Raw genomic sequence first — 18,676 nt, 5'->3', positions numbered from 1 at the left:
AACAGTGTGAGGGTCGAGAGAAGCCTTCGGAAGACGCCTAGAACAGTCCCTAGCATTGCATTTTCTAAACTTGGGAACTTGTGAAAGGTCAGCCATTTTGAATTGGTCAAGGGAAAATTCCAAAAAACGATCTAAGTCATCAACAATGAATCCGTTACAAAAAAGAGTTCAAGGATTTATTTGAAGAAAAACCCTGCACAGCGAAAGCTCAAAACCAGAATATAGTACTTCACCAAAGATGATGGGAAAAACTCCAGGTTTCAACAGCGAGTAAAGTACGTCTTGTCGACACATCGACAGAGAGAAAATTGAGTCTTTGTTTACATGGAGTTTGGTATCTGGCCGACAGTTGGCGCTGATGGGCACACCCGCAACCTGTATAGCGATCGCTGGCGAGTTTTTTTTGTACAGTTTTTTGTCTGTCGAGCAACAGAGTTGCAGCTATATATTCACCGGCTAAGTTAAATATTTAAAATTCAGGCATTTTCCAAGAGAATGAGCCAAACCTGACCTTTCTATGACAAAAATTAAGGCTGTTAGAGCAATGTAAAGACAATATACTGCAAAATGTGCTGGGAAAAAAATAACCCCCTGGGGGTTAAGGGTTGGAAATTTCCAAATACCCCGGGGGTAAAAGGGTTAAGGCTTTGTCCATGCAAGACAATGTGGATGAGGCTTTCAATGTCCACATCCTTCAAAGCATAAACTTTATTTCCCAAGGCTCCCAGAGTCCAGTCAAGGAAAATGAACACCTCGAAAGCTCTGAAGACGCCTTTGAGAAGATGATCAAGCTCTGACGTTGACCATAGCACTTTGGTTCTTCTAATGGTTGTCCGACGAGGAGCGTCCACCAGACTCGAAAAGTCTCCTTGGGCAGAGGCAGGAACTCCCAAGCCGAGAACTTCTCCAGTCTCGTACCAAACGCTAGATCTGGAAGCCGACACGTCTATAATCAAGGTAGAGACGTCTTGTTTCCTAGGAGTCAACTCCTTAATATCCTGACTTCTGGCGTCTAGGAGTCCGATATCATGACGCCTGGTGTCATGTTGTTCGGGATCTTGACGCTCGGAACTATGATGTTCGCGATCTTGACGCTCGGAACTATGACGTTCGCGATCTCGACGCTCGGTTTCATGACTTCCGAGGCTCTTACGCTCAGCGATATCATGACGCCTGGCGTCACGTTGTTCTGACGCTTGACGCTCAGAACTGACATTCGCGATCTAGATGCTCGGAACTCTGACGTTCGCGATCTCGACGCTCGGTTTCATGACTTCCGGGGCTCTTACGCTCGGCGTCCCGATCGGCGTCATGCGTTCCCGACGCTTGGTAAGCTGTTCCTCTACTCGACGCTCAGTGTCAAACATCGTGTCTAACTCTTCATCATCATTTCAGCCTTCAAAAGTCCTTTGTTGGATGTAGGCCTTTCCCAGGTTCCTCCACAGACTTCTATCGCAAGCTATTCTGTGCCACTGTTGCTTATGTTGGTCTAAGTCATCTCGCCAGCGGGTTTTTTGTCTTCCTCGGGGTGTCCAGAAGGTTGTTCGTGATGTCCATCGGTTGTCTGTCATCCTGGCAATGTGCCCCGCCCAGTTCCATTTGAGCTTGCTAATGGTTTCAAGGATATCCATTACTTTAGTTTTTTGACGTATCCATTTAGCTGTTTTTCTATCCTTCCATGTTAAATTTAGCATAATTCTCTCATGTGCCCTCTGCATTGTTCGTAATTTAAGGGAAAGCTTTTTTCTTAGATTCCACGTTTCGGCCCCATAGGTGACAGTGGGGAGGATACACTGATCATAGACTTTCCTTTTCAAGATGATAGGAATCTTCTTATTTTTTAACACTGTACTGGCTCTTCCAAACGCTTGCCAACCGAGGGTTATTCTTCTTTTTATTTCGCTCTCTTTACAGGCATCATGTAGAGAGATTCGTTGTCCTAGGTAGATGTAGTGGTCCACTTCCTCAATTTGTTGGTTTTCAATTTCAAGTATGTCATCTTCATTTTCAGTATATTTATTGCTCATGACTTTGGTCTTTTGGAAGTTCATGTGGAGGCCAATTGATTTGCTTGCTTCATTTAGCTCGGTGAGCATATGTTGAAGCTCTTCTTTGGTGTGAGCAATGATAATGATGTCATCAGCAAATCTTAGGTGACTTAGATATTCTCCATCTATTTTTATTCCTTTTTCTTGCCAGTTGAGTTGTTGGAAAGCTCTCTCCAGGCAGGCAGTAAACAGTTTGGGTGAGCTAGTGTCACCTTGTCTGACACCTCTCTTGAGTTGGAATGGTTCAGAGTCCTTGTGGAGGCGAATAAATGATGTTGCATGGTCATAGATGTGACAGAGTACATTAATGTAAACTGAGTCAACTCCCTGTTCTTCCAGTGCTGGCATGACCTCCTCAGTTTTAACAGTGTCAAATGCTTTGGTGTAGTCTACAAGTGCTACTACTAGTGGTATCTTATATTCATTTGTTTTCTCAATGATTTGGTTTACTGTTTGTAGATGGTCAATTGTGGAGTAGCCTCTTCTAAAGCCCGCTTGTTCCCTTGGCTGATTTTCATCAAGCTTTCCTACAATTCGGTTGGTAATAACTTTGGTGAAAATTTTATAAATAACATTAAGGAGGCTGATTGGCCGTTGGTTGTTCATGTCCCTGGGGTCGCCTTTTTTGTAGAGTAGAATGAGGATAGCTTTATTCCACTCTTCTGGCATTTTGCTCTTCTTCAGACATTCATTGAATAGTTGCGCCAGTCTGACCTAGATTGGCTCATCAGCATTTGCTATTAGGTCTAACGTGATGTTATCTAGTCCCGGTGCTTTCCCCTTCTTCATTTGCTTGACAGCTAGTCGCACCTCGCCTGCTGTGATCTCTGGAAAGTGATGAGATGGGTGTTGATTTGCTCTTTCACGAAGATGGTAACGAGGTTTTTCTGAGGAGTAAAGCTTTTGGTAGTACTCTCTTGCTCGCTTAGCTATTCCATCACGGTTGGTTGTAAGGGATCCGTCTTCTTCTAGCACCCCAGTCAATTGCAGCTTCCCTTGGCCGAGTTTTCTTATTGCTGTTTTAAACCCTCTGCCTTGTTTGATGACATCTTCAATTATTTTTGTCGTTCTATTGCGAAGGTCTTCTCGTTGCTTTTTCTGTATAGTTTTGTTTAGTTCTGCTGCTTCATTTTTCTCCCTCACTGTTGATGGGGGCTTGAGATTTCTCCGTTTTTTCATGAGGTTCTTTGTGTCTTCCGAGAATTTGCTGTTGTTAGAGGGTTTTGTGTCCTGGAACTTCCTTTCTACTTCTTTCAGGGGGATAATGATGTTATTATTCAAGTTTTCAAGATCAGTTTCATTACTGTTTTGGTCTTCTAAATTTCCAAGAATCTCGTAGCGGTTTTTTAACTCTATCTGAAATGTAGATTTGAGAGCTTCAGGTACTTCGATATGTTCTGGTCTTAAGAAGAATAGTTTTTGCCTTTCTTGTTTGGTGTTGATTTGGACTTTGCATCTTATCATCCTGTGATCACTGCCTACATTGACTTGGTTCAGGACATCAACATTTTTAACTATATTATGTTTGTCTACCAGTATGTAGTCTATTTCATTACGTGTTTCATAGTTTGGGCTTGGCCATGTCCATCTCTTGTTTTCACTCTTTTGAAAGAATGTGTTCATGATCTTGAAGTTATGTGCTACAGCAAAATTTATCAAGTCATCTCCCCTTTCATTTCTCTCCCCATATCCAAATTTGCCAACGCAATCCTCATTCCCTTTTCCAATTTTAGCATTGAAATACCCCATTATGAAGTTGTAATGGGCTTTGTTGTTATTTAGAGTGGTATATAGGTCATCATAAAAGTTATCCAGTTCCTCTTGGGATGAAAATGATGTGGGAGCATATACCTGTACGATAGTTAGTCTGTACCGCTTTGAAATTCTAAGAGTGACACTAGCAACTCTGTCTGATGTGGCTGTGAACTTCTCAATGTTGCTGTGTAAGTTTTTGTTTATGAGAAATCCAACACCATTTTGTTTGCTTTCCTTGCCACTGTTGTAAAGCAAGTGTCCACTTTTAAGCATTTGGATTTTTTCACCTGGTCTTCTCATCTCGGAGATTCCGATAATATCCCAATTGATGTTCATAATCTCTGTTTCCAGGCTACTCAGGTGTATCTCTTCAGAGAGGGTTCTTACATTGTACGTAGCAATGTTAAGCACTGTTTTAGGGTTGGATAGTCGCTTATACAGCACACAGTCCCTATCCAAATCAGACTGTGTGGTTGGGCCTTGATTTAAATCCGCTGACCCAACAGGAACGGCCGAATTTTGTCTGTGGTTGTAACTCATTTGGGGAGATTGTGGGCCATACCCTGCCGCGCTGGCCCATGGCGAGTTGGCAGGGGAAGAGATAGCGAGAAGTAAAGTTTGATAAGGGATTGGACAGAAAATATAGTGGGATGAGAGAAATGAGGGGACAGTATGAGAGAAAAGAATTGACTCCGGACCGAAGGGTCGTCAAAACCCCTTAGATATTGTCTACTAATAATATAGACAATATCCCCGTACGGAAGTCTAACTCTTACAGCAGCGTTAATAGCTTGACGTCCAATGCTCTGACGCTCGGCGTTATATGTCATGACTTCCAACTACTCGACGCTTGGCGTGATGTAGTCCAACTCCTTGATGCTCGGCGTCCTTTCTGACGCTTGGTGTCACGGCGTTTAAAATCTAAACGCTCGGCGTCATGACGAGCAACTCTCTTCTTGTCTAGCAGGAAGGGAAATACGTAAGACGCCAGCCCCATCTGTGAGCTGCGTCATCCGACGGCGAAGATAACACTTTTACCTTGCCTTTCCCATGGCGAGGGCAAGTGTTATGGGAAGTGTCAACAGGTACGCTCAAGGGGATGACTGCTCGGGGGCTACCGCCTCTCGCCTCCCTTCGCCTGTCGACATTCCTTCTCTCAGGGGTTGGGGAGCTTGGAAGGGGTCCAGGGCTAGGAGAACGACAGGTTCGAGCAGCCGCACCCTCCCATGCACTGATTTTAGCACTGAAACTTGCACTTTTTAACTCTTTCACATCAGACCATAATTTAGACCTGCCCACTGCGAGAGATTCTACTCTTTCGCCAAGGGCTTGAATGAAAATGCAATAGGCTATATGATTAATATTAGTATTCCCAATATCGAAAAAATGAATAATAATACAAAGTAATTTGTGGGACTGTATTGATTGTCATGAGTACTACGTAGCGTAAATTTAACTGTACGCTAGTTTTATTTAATCTCTGAAAATAGATCGATGATTATCCAAAGAAAATATACTAATAGGACAAATATTTTCTTAAAAATAATTTATTCCTTTTACATTATAAAAATTAAATACTTTGCTTTGTAACTTACTATTTTCTTTTCCTTCCTTGCAAGAAAAAGAAATGAATTTTGCAAGTCATTCTTCGTAGTTTACGTCACATGATTTGTGACGTCATAGTGCTGGCGGAATGATTTCCATCCACCATCATGTCTTTAAGAGTTGGTTCGTTAGTTTTTACAGTAGAGGGAAAAACTCCTGATCCTATCCCTTTCAAGCTTACGAACATAGCGATCATATTCCAACCACTCACTCTCAGTCAAAATAAAACAAAACCAAACGAGCGACAGCCAACGCCAACGTGTACTTCACCAAATTAACTGCAAAGAACACAGGCCAAAGCAAGCAAAATTTCATCGATGTCACCGATGAGGCAGCAGGGAAGATCTGAGGAATGACTGGAATGGTTCCAGGTACCTGGGTAGAGGGCACACTGGTGGTACACCTGGTACCCAATCAGCGATTTCCGCGAGTTTTGAAGTTTCTGCTGTGGTCAGGGACTAAGCTATACAGTATATATAACTACCAGGTAAGTCAGATGTTTAAAATGGGTTGTGCTGACCCTTCCAGTCTATCCATTCTACTTTAAGACAACAAGACTTTGCCTAGCTGGGTGACTATTAACATCCCAAGGTATACAAGTTTCTGAGATGGTTGCAAAGAGGACTTCTCTCAATTTATTACGATCCCCAGATCATAGCAAAACTCGAGTAGTCTGTCTTGATGTAGAGTGTCTCCATAGCCTGCTAGAATCGGCCAATCGTCTAGATAACGTAATAAACGAATGCTGTTCTTGTAAGCCAGGATCAAAACTATGGAGAAAACCCTTGTGAATATCTGGGGGGTTGTGGACAAGGTGAAGCAAAGCCCCTTGAAATGGTATGTTCTTTCATTCAGGATGAATCTTGGGTACTTCCTTGAAGATGGATAGATTGGGATCTGGAAGTATGCATCCTTGAGATCCTGTGTTATCATGATGGTCTTTGGTCTGACGGCCTGTCTGACCATTTCTGCCATCTCCATCTAGAACAAACTCGTTTAGGTCAGAGAGATCGATAACAGGTCTCCAGTCAACTGAAAAGCCTGGAGACCCATCAAAGACCTCCTGGAGAGCATCTTTATCTAGCATGGTCTGGACTTCAGCCATCTGCTTTGTAGGCATCCTCCCACCAGCGGACATGTATGAGGAATGGTCCCCTAGCAGGAACGATCACGTCTGCCTCCTTAGCCCTGTGGTCCTTTCATCTGAAAGGGCTACTTGGGGGTTTGCTTCTTGAAATGATGGAGTTATGCCATTTCAAGACTCAGTTAGACTACTGGTTGACAGTGTTGTGAGTTAGAAACTCCATTGTCCTGGCGCCGGAAAGCAAAATGGTTGACATTGCCTCCCTTTTTTGTTCAGTGGAGAAATCTCCATTATGAGAGAGAGAGTCAACTGAGCCAAGCCAGTAGTCCAACCACAAAGCAGTTTGCAAAGAGCACTTTGCAACCCGCTTCATGTTTGTGGCATCTTCCGCAGAGAAAGTCACCAGGAAGGCTGCCAGTTTCTTAAGAGTGGTATTCTGAGTTAACGCCAATATTACTGGGTTCAATAGCAGAGGAGATAGACCACCGTCTATTATCTCATAATACTTCCTCTGTCGTATATATGGTGGAGGAAGCAAACGAAACGAGCTCCCCGTCCTGAGGTATTGAGATATGCCTGCCACCTGGGTAAAAGTCCTATTCTTGGCCCCTTTGATCACCCCTAGACCAAAGCAAGGCTAGGACAGTATTTTCTTCCTCAGGGGGAACGTAGGCAGGGTCACATAAGGAGTTAATCTTCCTTATGTAAGGTAAAACCTGTGTAAAGACATGATCCGACTCCTTCTGTTCCAAGGAAGTGATCTTAAGACTGGCTGGCATAGGCAGTAGATCAAGTGAGTTATAAGAACTGTCATCCAATGAGTCTTCTACTCCTGAGCCTGCACCCATAGGAGTTCGAAGTGGGTTAAGATGTTAGGTACCATCCCTAGTAGGGGGCTTGAGACAGCCTAGAAGGGAGACTGCCTCCTCCTGTCTTGGTGAGGCTGTTACCAAAACAAGAACGCCCTACTGAGAATTTGGGACCTTGGGCCTCAAGGCCCAGTTCTTGATGCACATGGTTCCCCGTGCATATGGATTCACAGATGCTAGAATGGAGAGTGCATTCAGGCCAACGAAGCAGGAGGAGTACGTTCTGATGTTTCTTCCTGTAAAGGGAAAATTCTATGCTCATATATTCCTTTCTCTTCCCTAGAGAGACAATGTAAAAAGGGCGAGCCTCTTTCATCCTGACCACTAATGCATTGAGGACTCAGACCTGCTAATAAGTAGGTTCTAGTACAGTACACCACTCTCTCCTAAGAGGAGTAAAATGGTAGGGGTGATGCAGTACCACTCCTATCAATTAGCCTCCTGGACTTCTTTGTTGACGTCTTCTAAACATCCTGCTCCTCGAAGTGGCAGCGAAGGCTTAATGAAGATGAGGCTATGAAAAAAGGAGGAACTTGAAGTTTGCCTTCAGAGGACACGCAGGCCAATGATGACACTCTCCCAGGGAAAGATAGAAACTCTAAAAGGAGGCAACAATACAGTTCAGATGATATGACATTAGTGCCAATCCTGGAATCAGGAAGACACTGAAGGGAAGGGTAAGGGCAGTGCTCTTTCCCTTCACACACGGCAGTGGTTTCCTTTGACAGTAAGACAGCACTCAGAATTCATTGCTGTGATAAGGCCATACAAGTGTGGGAAGAGACAGCAAACAGTAAAGCTGTCTACAGAAATGAAAAGGAAACACATGGTCATATAGACAAATGTCAAGTAGCTGCAGTTACCAGGAAACTACATGACTGCAAAACCTTTACCTTCCTTAACATCCCTCTATCATGACGCTTTGCCGAAACCTTTATCTAAAACACAAAAACAAAAATAATCTGGATGAGGACATCTGTACTTTCCAGCAGCTCAAAACAATGTGGCTAATCGTTGTGCTAGAGAAGGGACACTCATCGCATTGTTATAATCTTAACAGTCCAGTTTCAGCTATGCTTAAAACCTACTTCCTTTACAAAACAAAAGTTTATACATGTGAAGGAACCAATTGTGATATGAAGTAAACAAATGAAGAAGACTTCAATAAATAAAATATTGTACAAAATATATGAATTCAACATTCTCCAAACTAGTAAAGGCTAAAAGAATGACAACTTATTATCTTATTACCCGAATCTAAAACACACTATACATACAAATACAGTATACATATAAAAAAGGTTAGTCTTGTAGAAACATCTAACATCTAGAAGAAAGATAGCTATACATTTACCAGTAAGTGTGTGTATCTGGAAAAGGAGGGAGATGGTCGGGAATATGTGCAGAATGTGGTTTTTTATCTCCCACTTGCAAAACATTATGCTGCTTTAAATCAACTTGCTGTGTTGGAGCGGATATGACAACTCTGTTCTGTCGATTTTTGTAGGCCTAAAATTGTAATAGAAAATGGTATTAATGTTTAAAATTTGACTGTAACCTTTATAAAGGCCAATTACAAAAAATTAACTGAAATATATCACAAAATTCAAAGCTAATTTTTCTTAACTTTACAAACCTGAGTCCTTTAATAGGAGTATGTTTTCAAAGTGGCTGGAATTTTGGCTGTTCTGCTTTATAAGGAGATGTCAGTAGTTACTAACAGGTAGTGGGTAAACCCCCACCCCACAGCACACTGAGTACCAGGGCTGTGGAGTCACTGAGTACCAGGGCTGTGGAGTCTTGAGTCTGAGTCGAGGAGTCGAAGCAATTTCGAGTCGTTGGAGTCGTTAAAATTCTCCTGACTTTGACAGGATCTGAATTGCTTTATAATACAAATAATTAATAAATATGACAAATTCATAGATAATTTGTATTTTTCCTAACTATACAAACCTTAGCTATTTAATAGGGGTATTACTTTCGGCGTAGCTGAAATGACGAGCCATTAAAATTTAACGAGGGTTAACTACCCCCACCGCTAGTTAACGGGGGTAGGGGAGGGTAGCTTGTTACCCCCCCCCCTCACACACACCTGTGCTTGAGATCACTTTGCTTGGATGTAGGACTTCAAGGGGGATAGGGCTGGCGGGCAAGTTTGATTAAATAGCTAAGGTTTGTATAGTTAGGAAAAATACAAATTATCTACGAATTTGTCATTTGTTCCGTAACTGACATACAAACCACGCTATTTAATAGGGGTGACTTACCCATTAGGAAGGGTGGACGTCCCAGCCAGTACTGGCTTTTTGGCTTTGCCCGGGGGCTCGTTATTTGAGTGTCAGCACCCAAGAAATAAGGAGTCCCTGCACCTCGCTAGAACCTTGCTACGCAAGGACTGCAACCTACGCAAGCTGTGTGTGAAGGTATAACGAAGTGTGACTCATCCAAGGAAGTTGATCCGAAGTTCTTTAGATGGAAACTTTAGACTAGGACTCTCCCAATACCACTTCGTCAGGGTATGGGGACGTGACAGTATTAACTTAATACTAGGAACACAAGGAAACATGGTTTACCTGCAGTGGTTTGAGGTCAGCTATGCAGAGAACCAAGGATGCTGCTTTCCCCAAGAGAGGGGATGATGAAGAAAAGAATAAGGGCCAGACAAACCTTTTCATTCATGCAGACTAAAATTAGGTAAAAATGCCCTCAACCTTCTGCTACTTGTCCAATAAGGAACTTGAGGTTTTAAACCAACTGTTGTGCAGCCACCACAGGGCCGATAGAGAACATATCGAGCCTCCTGTGGGTCACGTCTTGCAGGTAGTGGGCTGTGAAGGTTGTCTGACGCTTCCACACCCAAGCTTGAAGGACCTGCGTCACTGAAAAATTCTTTTTGAAGGCCAGAGACGTAGCTACACCCAACATCATGTGCTCTAGGGCGACATGACGGAGGAGGGTCTGGATTCAGGGACAGATGAATCACCCTACAAATCCATGCCGGGATGGTGTTCTTGGTGACCCTCCTCTTAGTCCTCCCTGTGCTAACAAATAACGCTGGCACATGAGGACGGACTGCAGCCGTTCTTTTAAGATATAGCCTCAAACTCCTTACTGGGCACAGTAGGAGATGGTCTGGGTCATCTGTTACAGAACGGAGATTAGAAATCCGGAAGGAGTCGAACCAAGGGTCCGCTACTCCCGGATTCTGAGTCTTAGCAATAAACTCAGGGACGAATCTGAACGTTACCTTCCCCCATCCCCTTGAATGGGCGATGTCATACGAGAGAACATGAAGTTCGTTAACACTCTTGGCCAAAGCTAGTAGGAACACCGTCTTCCAAGTTAGGTGGTGATCTGAAGCCTGGCGTAATGGTTCATAGGGAGGTCTCTCAAGAGACCTGAGAACTCGAACCACGTTCCATGGAGGTGGTCTCACTTCCGACTGAGGGCAGGTAAGTTCATAACTTCGTATGAGTAGGGAAAGTTCCAGCGAAGAAGAAATGTCCATTTCTTTTATCCTGAAGGCTAGACTTAAGGCTGAGCGATAGCCTTTCACTGCCGAGACTGAAAGGCGCATTTCTTCCCGCAAATAAACGAGGAACTCCGCTATTGTTGGAATAGTGGCATCGAGTGGAGAGATACCCCTTCCACGACACCAACCACAGAAGACTTTCCACTTTGCCTGGTAGACAGCTGCGGATGACTTTCGCAGATGTCCAGACATCCTGACCTTAACTTGTTGCGAAAATCCTCTCTCAGCAAGGAGATGCTGGATAGTCTCCAGGCATGAAGTTGTAGCAAAGCTACGGCTTTGTGGAAGATGTTGGCATGTGGTTGTCTGAGTAGATTGTGTCATGGAGGGAGCTCTCTCGGTAGCTCCGTTAGGAGTTGCAGAAGGTCCGGAAACCATTCTGCGTGATGTCATAGCGGAGCTATGAGGGTCATCAAAAGATTGACCAATGTTCTGATCTTGTTGAGCACCCTCCTCATCAGACAGAACGGGGGAAAGGCGTAAACGTCGATGTTGTCCCACCGTTGTTGGAAGGCATCTTGCCAGAGCGCCTCGGGATCCGGGACTGGGGAGCAGTATAGCGGAAGCTTCAAGTTCAGAGCTGTTGCGAACAGATCCACAGTCGGAGATCCCCACAAAGTCAGGACTTTGTTGGCTACTAGATGATACAAAGACCACTCGGTACTCACTATCTGAGACGCTCTGCTCAGATTGTCGGCGAGCACATTCCTCTTGCCTGGAATGAAACGTGCCGCTAGTGGAGTCAAGTGGACTTCGGTCCATCTCAGTATCTCTACTGCAAGATGGGATAGTTGCTTCGAAAAGGTACCTCCTTGTTTGTTGATGTAAGCCACTACTGTGGTGTTGTCGCTCATCACCACCACAGAGTGACCCGCCAGGTATTGTTGGAACTGTTGAAGGGCCAAAAAGACGGCCTTCATCTCAAGAAGATTTATATAGAGGCACTTTTCTGATTCTGACCACAGGCCTGAGGTCGTGTGGTGCAGTACGTGGGCCCCCCACCCTTTCTTTGAGGCGTCCAAAAACAGCATCAAATCCGGGGGGAGGACGAGAAGATCCACTCCTCTTCGTAGGTTCTCGTCTGTCACCCACCACTGGAGGTCCGTCCGTTCCGCAGGTCCCATAGATATCATGACGTCCGGGAAATCGTAGCCTTGATTCCACCGGGACTTGAGTCGCCACTGGAGGGATCTCATCCTGAGGCAACCGTTGGGAACTAGAGGAGCCAAAGATGAAAGGTGACCGAGGAGATGTAACCACGATTGGGCTGGGAGTTCTTCTCGTCTGAGAAAAGGGCATGCAACCTTCCTCAGCCTTGCTATCCTGTCGTCTGATGGGAAGGCTTTGTGGAGATTGGTGTCTATAATCATGCCTAGGTATACCAGTCTTTGAGTGGGAAGCAGAGAGGACTTCTTGAGATTTACCATGATCCCCAGATCCTGGCAAAGTCCCAGAAGTTTGTCCCGGTGTTGAAGAAGGGATGACACTGAGTCTGCTAGGATCAGCCAGTCGTCCAGATAACAGAGGAGACGGATGCCAATCCTGTGTGCCCACGAAGATATTAGGGTGAACACTCTGGTGAAAACCTGCGGTGCTGTGGAGAGACCGAAACACAGCACCTTGAACTGGTACTCCTTGTTGTCTAGGCTGAATCTTAAGTACTTCCTTGAAGACGGATGGACTGGGATCTGGAAGTACGCGTAATTCAGATCCAGTTTACACATGAAGTCTTGAGGTCTCACTGCTAGTCTGACCGTGTCTGCGGTCTCCATGCTGAACGGAGTTTGTTTGACAAACTTGTTCGGAGCTGAGAGGTCGATGACTGGTCTCCAGCCTCCAGACGCCTTCTTTACAAGAAAGAGTCGACTGAAGAAGCCTAGGGACCCGTCGAGGACCTCTTGGAGAGCGCCCTTCTTCAACAGGGTCTGGACTTCTGTCCGAAGGGCTTGCCCCCTTGCTGATCCCATGGCAAGGAAGCTCAACAACACTGGATTCGTCGTCAGGGGAGGTAGAGATGTTGTGAACGGGATGCGATATCCCTGACTGATTACAGAAATCATCCAGGAATCGGCCCTGAGTTGCTGCCACCTGTCTGCGCAACTTTGTAGGCATCCCCCCACTGGTGGACATGCAGGGGGACTGCCAATCCTAGCGTTTGCGGCCTCGGCTGCTCCCTCTAGGATTCTTACCTCTTCTGGAGGACTTTTTGCCTTTCCTGTCCTTGACAGGAAAGGCCTTAGACACCACTGTCTTTGCTGCTATCGTCGGTTTTCTGGTCTTGGTAGGACGGGAATGCTGGGGTGCTGGAGGCTTATAGGGCTTGGATGGCAAAGCCCTATGCAGGAGGGAGTCTTGGTGGGACTTCTTCCACCTCTCAGCAGCCCGTTCCACATCCTTATGCTGAAACAGGTTCGTTCCTTCCAAGAAAGAATGCCCGAGCCTATTTATCACGGTGCTAGTGACCTTCTGTTGGAACCTCTCAGCCACCGCATCCCGACGTTTCAGGATGGTGTTCGCAAACAAGTTTGAGACTTGGTGGGCCAGAAACTCGATCGTGCGAGTGCCTGAGAGGAGGAACGTCTCCATAGCTTTCCTGGTACGTTCTTTGGAGAAGTCCTCAGGATACCTAATGTCCCTAACCAGATATCCAGCCACGAAGTGGCTTGCATAGCACACTTCGCAACCTTCTCCTGGTTAAGGATCTCTGTTGCCGAGAATGAGACCTGCCAGTTGGAGAGTCTCTCAAAGAACTCCCCTGGTAAGCTCTTCCAAAGAATGGTGGAGAGGAAGAGCTAAACAAGGCTCCTCCAAGATCTCGAAGTACCTCCTCTGCTGTACGCGAGGAGGTGGCAGAAGCTTGTTGCCGGCACTGGAACAGTTGGAGGAGGCCAACTCAGAGAGCTGGACAGCAATCTTGTCCCTGGTACTCTTCACCCCCTGAGACCAGGCCAGAGCAGCACTGGCCTTAGAAGGTTTTTGAGTGCCAAATACACGGTCCAAGACCGTGTCTTTGCCCTCTCGAGGGGGAATCTCTGGGTCGGCAAACCCATAGAGAGCCCTCATAAGAGTCAGGACCTGCCAAAATACATGCTCTGACTCTTGTAGTTCTCCTCCAGATGTCGGACTTGCAGCGAAGTCTCCTGTCCCCAAAGGCTCTTCTTGGGGAGATTCGCGGACGTTCTCCGAGTGACTAGCTGGCTCCGTCCTGAGTCTCGTCGAGGATTTTGGCACTGTCTTTTAGTCCTTCGACTCCTTCCTGGGAAGGATGTAGGACTCTAACATAGACGGAGGCAAGTTCTTCTCCGCCCCTACCTGGGAAGACTTTCCAACGCGAGGTGGGGTTTCCCTCATTGGTGCGATGGGGGAATGTCTCACCTCGCAAGACTCCCCTGAGGACGGGAAATCCTCGTACGACAGGGAAGGAGAAAATGTTTGGGGGGTGAAGGAACCTGCCTCGAAGGCTTACGAGACAACTTAGTTCTTGGAGAAGTCACCGCGTCCGAAACTCCTCTTTTTCTCTTCAGAGGGGTAGACGCAGCCATGGATCTGTGACCCAACTCAGAGAGAACAGGCTTGAAAGCCTGTGTAACCGCTCTGATTAGTGACTGACAGCTGTGCTGTCAGACACTCCCTCTGGAGGGACAGGGATCGACGGATCCCTGGGAGGAGTTTCCATAAGGGGGTCCGCCTGGAAAGAAGAAAAAGGGTTCCTGGACCTTTCTGGATGTTTCCCTTCCACCGCAGTGCGCGCGGTTCTGCGCTTGCGGGGAGGGCAATGCGACGATGGCGACCTTGCCGTGCGTTGTCCAGCAGCCTCACGTCGGGAGGGTATTGACGATCGCACGGGAAGGGGCAGGATGGTGCTCGCGCGATGGAGAATACCTGGGGTCGCGCGCGGGAGACTGCTGGGGTGTGCACGCGCGGGCGCGCAGGAGAGTGATGGCGCGTAGGAGTGCGCGCGGGAGACTGTGGACTCACAGGAGAGTGCGCAGGAGACTGATTGCGCGCGCGCAGGATCAGGTCATTGGACACGTGGGTGTGTGGGCGAGAGTTTGCACGCCCCAGAAGATGTCGTAGGGCGCGTGCGCGCAGGAGAGATACCCCTGGCGCGCGGGGCGCGCAGTTGGAGCCTGTGCGCGTGGGCGCGCATCTTGCGGGTGCGCGTAACTGTAGGAGAGGATGGGCGCGCGCGTAATGGCGAGGGATGGTGTGCTGGAGACAGCAGTCGGCACGTTGGCGAGCGCTGGTATGTAGGCGAAGTCTTTGACTTCCCTACAGCTCCCAGATCTGAAGATCGTGGCCGCGCAGGAGAGATAGCTGTGCGTGGGCGCTGGCGCGCAGGGGAGCACTGACGCGTAGGAGAGCGCTGGCGCATTGGCGAGCGCTGACACGTAGGAGAGCGCTGGCGCATTGGCGAGCGCTGACACGTAGGAGAGCGCTGGCGCGCAGTGGCGCGCAGGTGTGTAGGCGAAGTCTTTGACTTCCTTACAGCTCCCAGATCTGAAGATCGCGGGCGCGCAGGAGAGATAGCTGTGCGTGGGCGCTGGCGCGCAGGAGAGCACTGACGCGCAGGAGAGCGCTGGCGCGTTGGCGAGCGCTGACTCGTAGGAGAGCGCTGGCGTGCAGGAGGTTGCTGGCGCGCAGTGGAGCGCAGGTGAGTGCTGGTGCGCTACCTCAGGCAAAGCCTGGCGCGCAGGAGAACACTGCGCGCATGCCCATCATGGCGCGTAAGGGACGTATGTGCGCGATGGCGCGTACACCCTTGATGCCCCGTTATAGGGATCGATGCCTTAAGAACATGGTAGTCAGGTTTCGTGGGCGCGTAAAGCGCATCAGCTTTCAGGAACGGCGACAGCAGGTCAGCAGGTCTGTCGGGTGGAAGGTCAGCGTGCCCTTTGAAAGGACGACCTTCCACCGAAGGGGATAGTGAACGATCCGCTGAGAGGTCCAGGATCATAGCAGGAACAGTCGGTGAACGCTGATGAGGCTCCTCTGCGGCGGATTGCAACGATGATGATGAACCAAAGAGGCGCCTCCTCACCGCAGGTGAAGGAAGGCCTCTCTGGCGAAGAGGAAGGCGATGCTTGCGACGGATGTGCCCTCTGGGGGTCGTTGGATCAGCAAGCTGACCTTCTGCAGTCCTCCGCAGAGGAGTCTCTGTAAGTGAACTCCCCCGAGGGGGAGAAGCACCAGCAGGAGAGACTGTTGGACTTAGTTTCTCCCTCATAGGTTGAGCAGAAACGGGAGAAACTAATCCTTCAGCTACTGCAGGATGTGGAGAGGCAGAGGTATTAAGAGATACCGCATTGGATACCTCTGACACCACAACATCAACAATTGACAGAGGATCAACCTCTGCCAAATTCGGTGATTGCTTGACAGCGGCACCCAATCGGATGTAGTCAAGAAGTGATTCCTTGGAGGGCAAACCCCCGAGCCCCAAGGAAGACCAAAGCTGAAAAAGATTTGTTAATGACAAATCCTCCCCAGGGGGAAGAGGTGGAGCTGCCTCGCTAGGGGAGGCAACGCCATCTCTCGAACCCCGAGCTTGGAAAACAGAACCATGGTCTACGCTACCAAGCGACGGTCTCTCGAAGGAGACCGATCGAGTGGGAGCTTCGGAGGAGGTTTGGGCAACGGAAGAAGAGTCCTTGGGTTTTTCTCCTTCAAAGGAGAAATATCCCGCCTGGACTTCTTCTTACGTCGCCGAGAAAACCTCTCCCACTGGGAGGTAAACCACTCCCTACACTCACCTCACTTATTATTACTATCACACTGTTGGCCTCTAATGTTAGGGCAAAGGGTGTGAGGGTCTGTCTTGACCGCCGACATAAATGTTCCGCAGGGGCGGTCGGGTAATCCAGGACAGGTGCGCATAACCGCAGAGGCCAACTTCACACAAACCTGTTAAAGAAAAAGCAAAAACGCATTAATGGCTGCCAAGAGAGAGGCGAGGATGAGAGAGGACACGTCCGACTACCATCCGAGCCGAGAGCAAAGTGAGCTCAAGCACAGGTGGGTGTGAGGGGGGGGATAGCAAGGATCCCTCCCCTACCCCCGCTAACTAGCGGTGTGGGTAGTAAACCCTCGTTAAATTTTAATGGTTCGTCATTTCAGCTACGCCGAAAGTAATACCCCTATTAAATAGCGTGGTTTGTATGTCAGTTACGGAACAAACTGACAATATCTACAAAGGAAATGGGGAAAATGATCGTATCAATCCATGGAATGGGAAGTAAGGGGTAGATTGTGTACAGTAAACACGTGTCTTTCATCAGAATGGATTTTATCAATTCAATCAAAATAGTTCACCACATTCTAACACTCATGCCATAAACGGTAATTATCTCTTAGATTATGTTTGGGGAGAGAGAGAGAGAGAGAGAGAGAGAGAGAGAGAGAGAGAGAGAGAGAGAGAGAGAGAGAGAGAGAGAGAGAGAGAGAGCCTTACCTTATTGCCTTATTTTTTGTTTGGGTTCCCCCAGGTCCCTCAGTGTGAGGCACCTCGTATATCCACCAGAGAGTTGCTAATACATCTTCCGGTGTATTTTGCATCTTCCAGTCTTGGATGGTCTGGGATGCATCTTAGGTATTTATCGAGCTGATTTTTAAACGCATCTACGCTCACTCCTGATATGTTTCTTAGATGAGCTGGCAGCACATTAAATAGTCGCTGCATTATCGATGCTGGTGCGTAGTGGATTAATGTCCTGTGCGCCTTTCTCAGTTTACCTGGAATGCTTTTTGGTACTATTAATCTACCTCGGCTTGCTCTTTCTGATACTTTAAGCTCCATGATGTTTTCAGCAATTCCTTCTATTTGCTTCCATGCTTGTATTATCATGTAGCGTTCTCTTCTCCTTTCTAGACTGTATAGTTTTAAAAATTGCAGTCTTTCCCAGTAATCAAGGTCCTTAACTTCTTCTATTCTAGCAGTATAGGACCTTTGTACACTCTCTATTTGCGCAATATCCTTTTGGTAGTGTGGGTACCATATCACATTGCAGTACTCGAGTGTACTACGCACATAAGTTTTGTAAAGCATAATCATGTGTTCAGCTTTTCTTGTTTTAAAGTGTCTGAATAACATTCCCATTTTTGCTTTACATTTAGCCAACAGTGTTGCTATTTGGTCGTTGCATAACATATTCCTATTTAAAATTACACCAAGGTCTTTAATTGCTTCCTTGTTTGTGATTGTCTCATTATTAGGTCCCTTGTATGCATACACCATTCCTTCTCTGTTTCCATAATTTATTGATTCGAATTTATCGGAGTTAAATACCATCCTATTTATCTCCGCCCATTCATATATTTTGTTTAGATCTCTTTGTAGTGAGTTCCTATCTTCATCACAAGTAATTTCTCTACTTATTCTTGTGTCATCGGCGAAACTTCTCACTACGGAGTTTTCAACATCACAGTCTATGTCTGAGATCATAATAACAAATAGCAGTGCAGCTAATACCGTACCTTGGGGCACACCAGATATTACCTGGGCTTCATCTGATTTCTCGTCATTTGCAACCACTATCTGTTTTCTGTTTTGCAGGAATTCTTTTACCCATTTTCCTATCTTTCCCACAACATTATGCTTTCTCATTTTTTTCTCCAATATGTTATGGTCTACCTTGTCAAAGGCTTTTGCAAAATCTAGATAGATCACATCTGTGTCTTTTTCATTTATCATATTATTGTATATGTTTTCATAGTGAGCTATCAGTTGGGTCTGTGTACTTTTTCCAGGTACGAAACCGTGTTGACCCATATTAAACAAATTATT

General features: G+C 46.7%; 1 protein-coding gene across 2 annotated transcripts in view; it reads right to left on the bottom strand.

The window, feature by feature from the left end:
* Taf8 (TBP-associated factor 8) overlaps window positions 1-18,676 on the bottom strand; it is a 670,932-nt gene that overhangs the window by 108,558 nt on the left and 543,698 nt on the right. For both annotated transcript variants that reach the window (XM_068355045.1, XM_068355044.1), the window contains one exon: window positions 8,716-8,870. In XM_068355045.1, coding sequence (XP_068211146.1) covers window positions 8,716-8,870 — 155 coding nt within the window. The remainder of the gene's footprint in view (window positions 1-8,715; window positions 8,871-18,676) is intronic.

This window comes from Palaemon carinicauda, chromosome 31, assembly GCF_036898095.1.
Source record: "Palaemon carinicauda isolate YSFRI2023 chromosome 31, ASM3689809v2, whole genome shotgun sequence".
Taxonomy (NCBI): Eukaryota; Metazoa; Arthropoda; class Malacostraca; order Decapoda; family Palaemonidae; genus Palaemon; species Palaemon carinicauda.
Note: the sequence above shows the minus strand (reverse complement) of the source record. Positions and strands in the feature narration are given on the sequence as shown.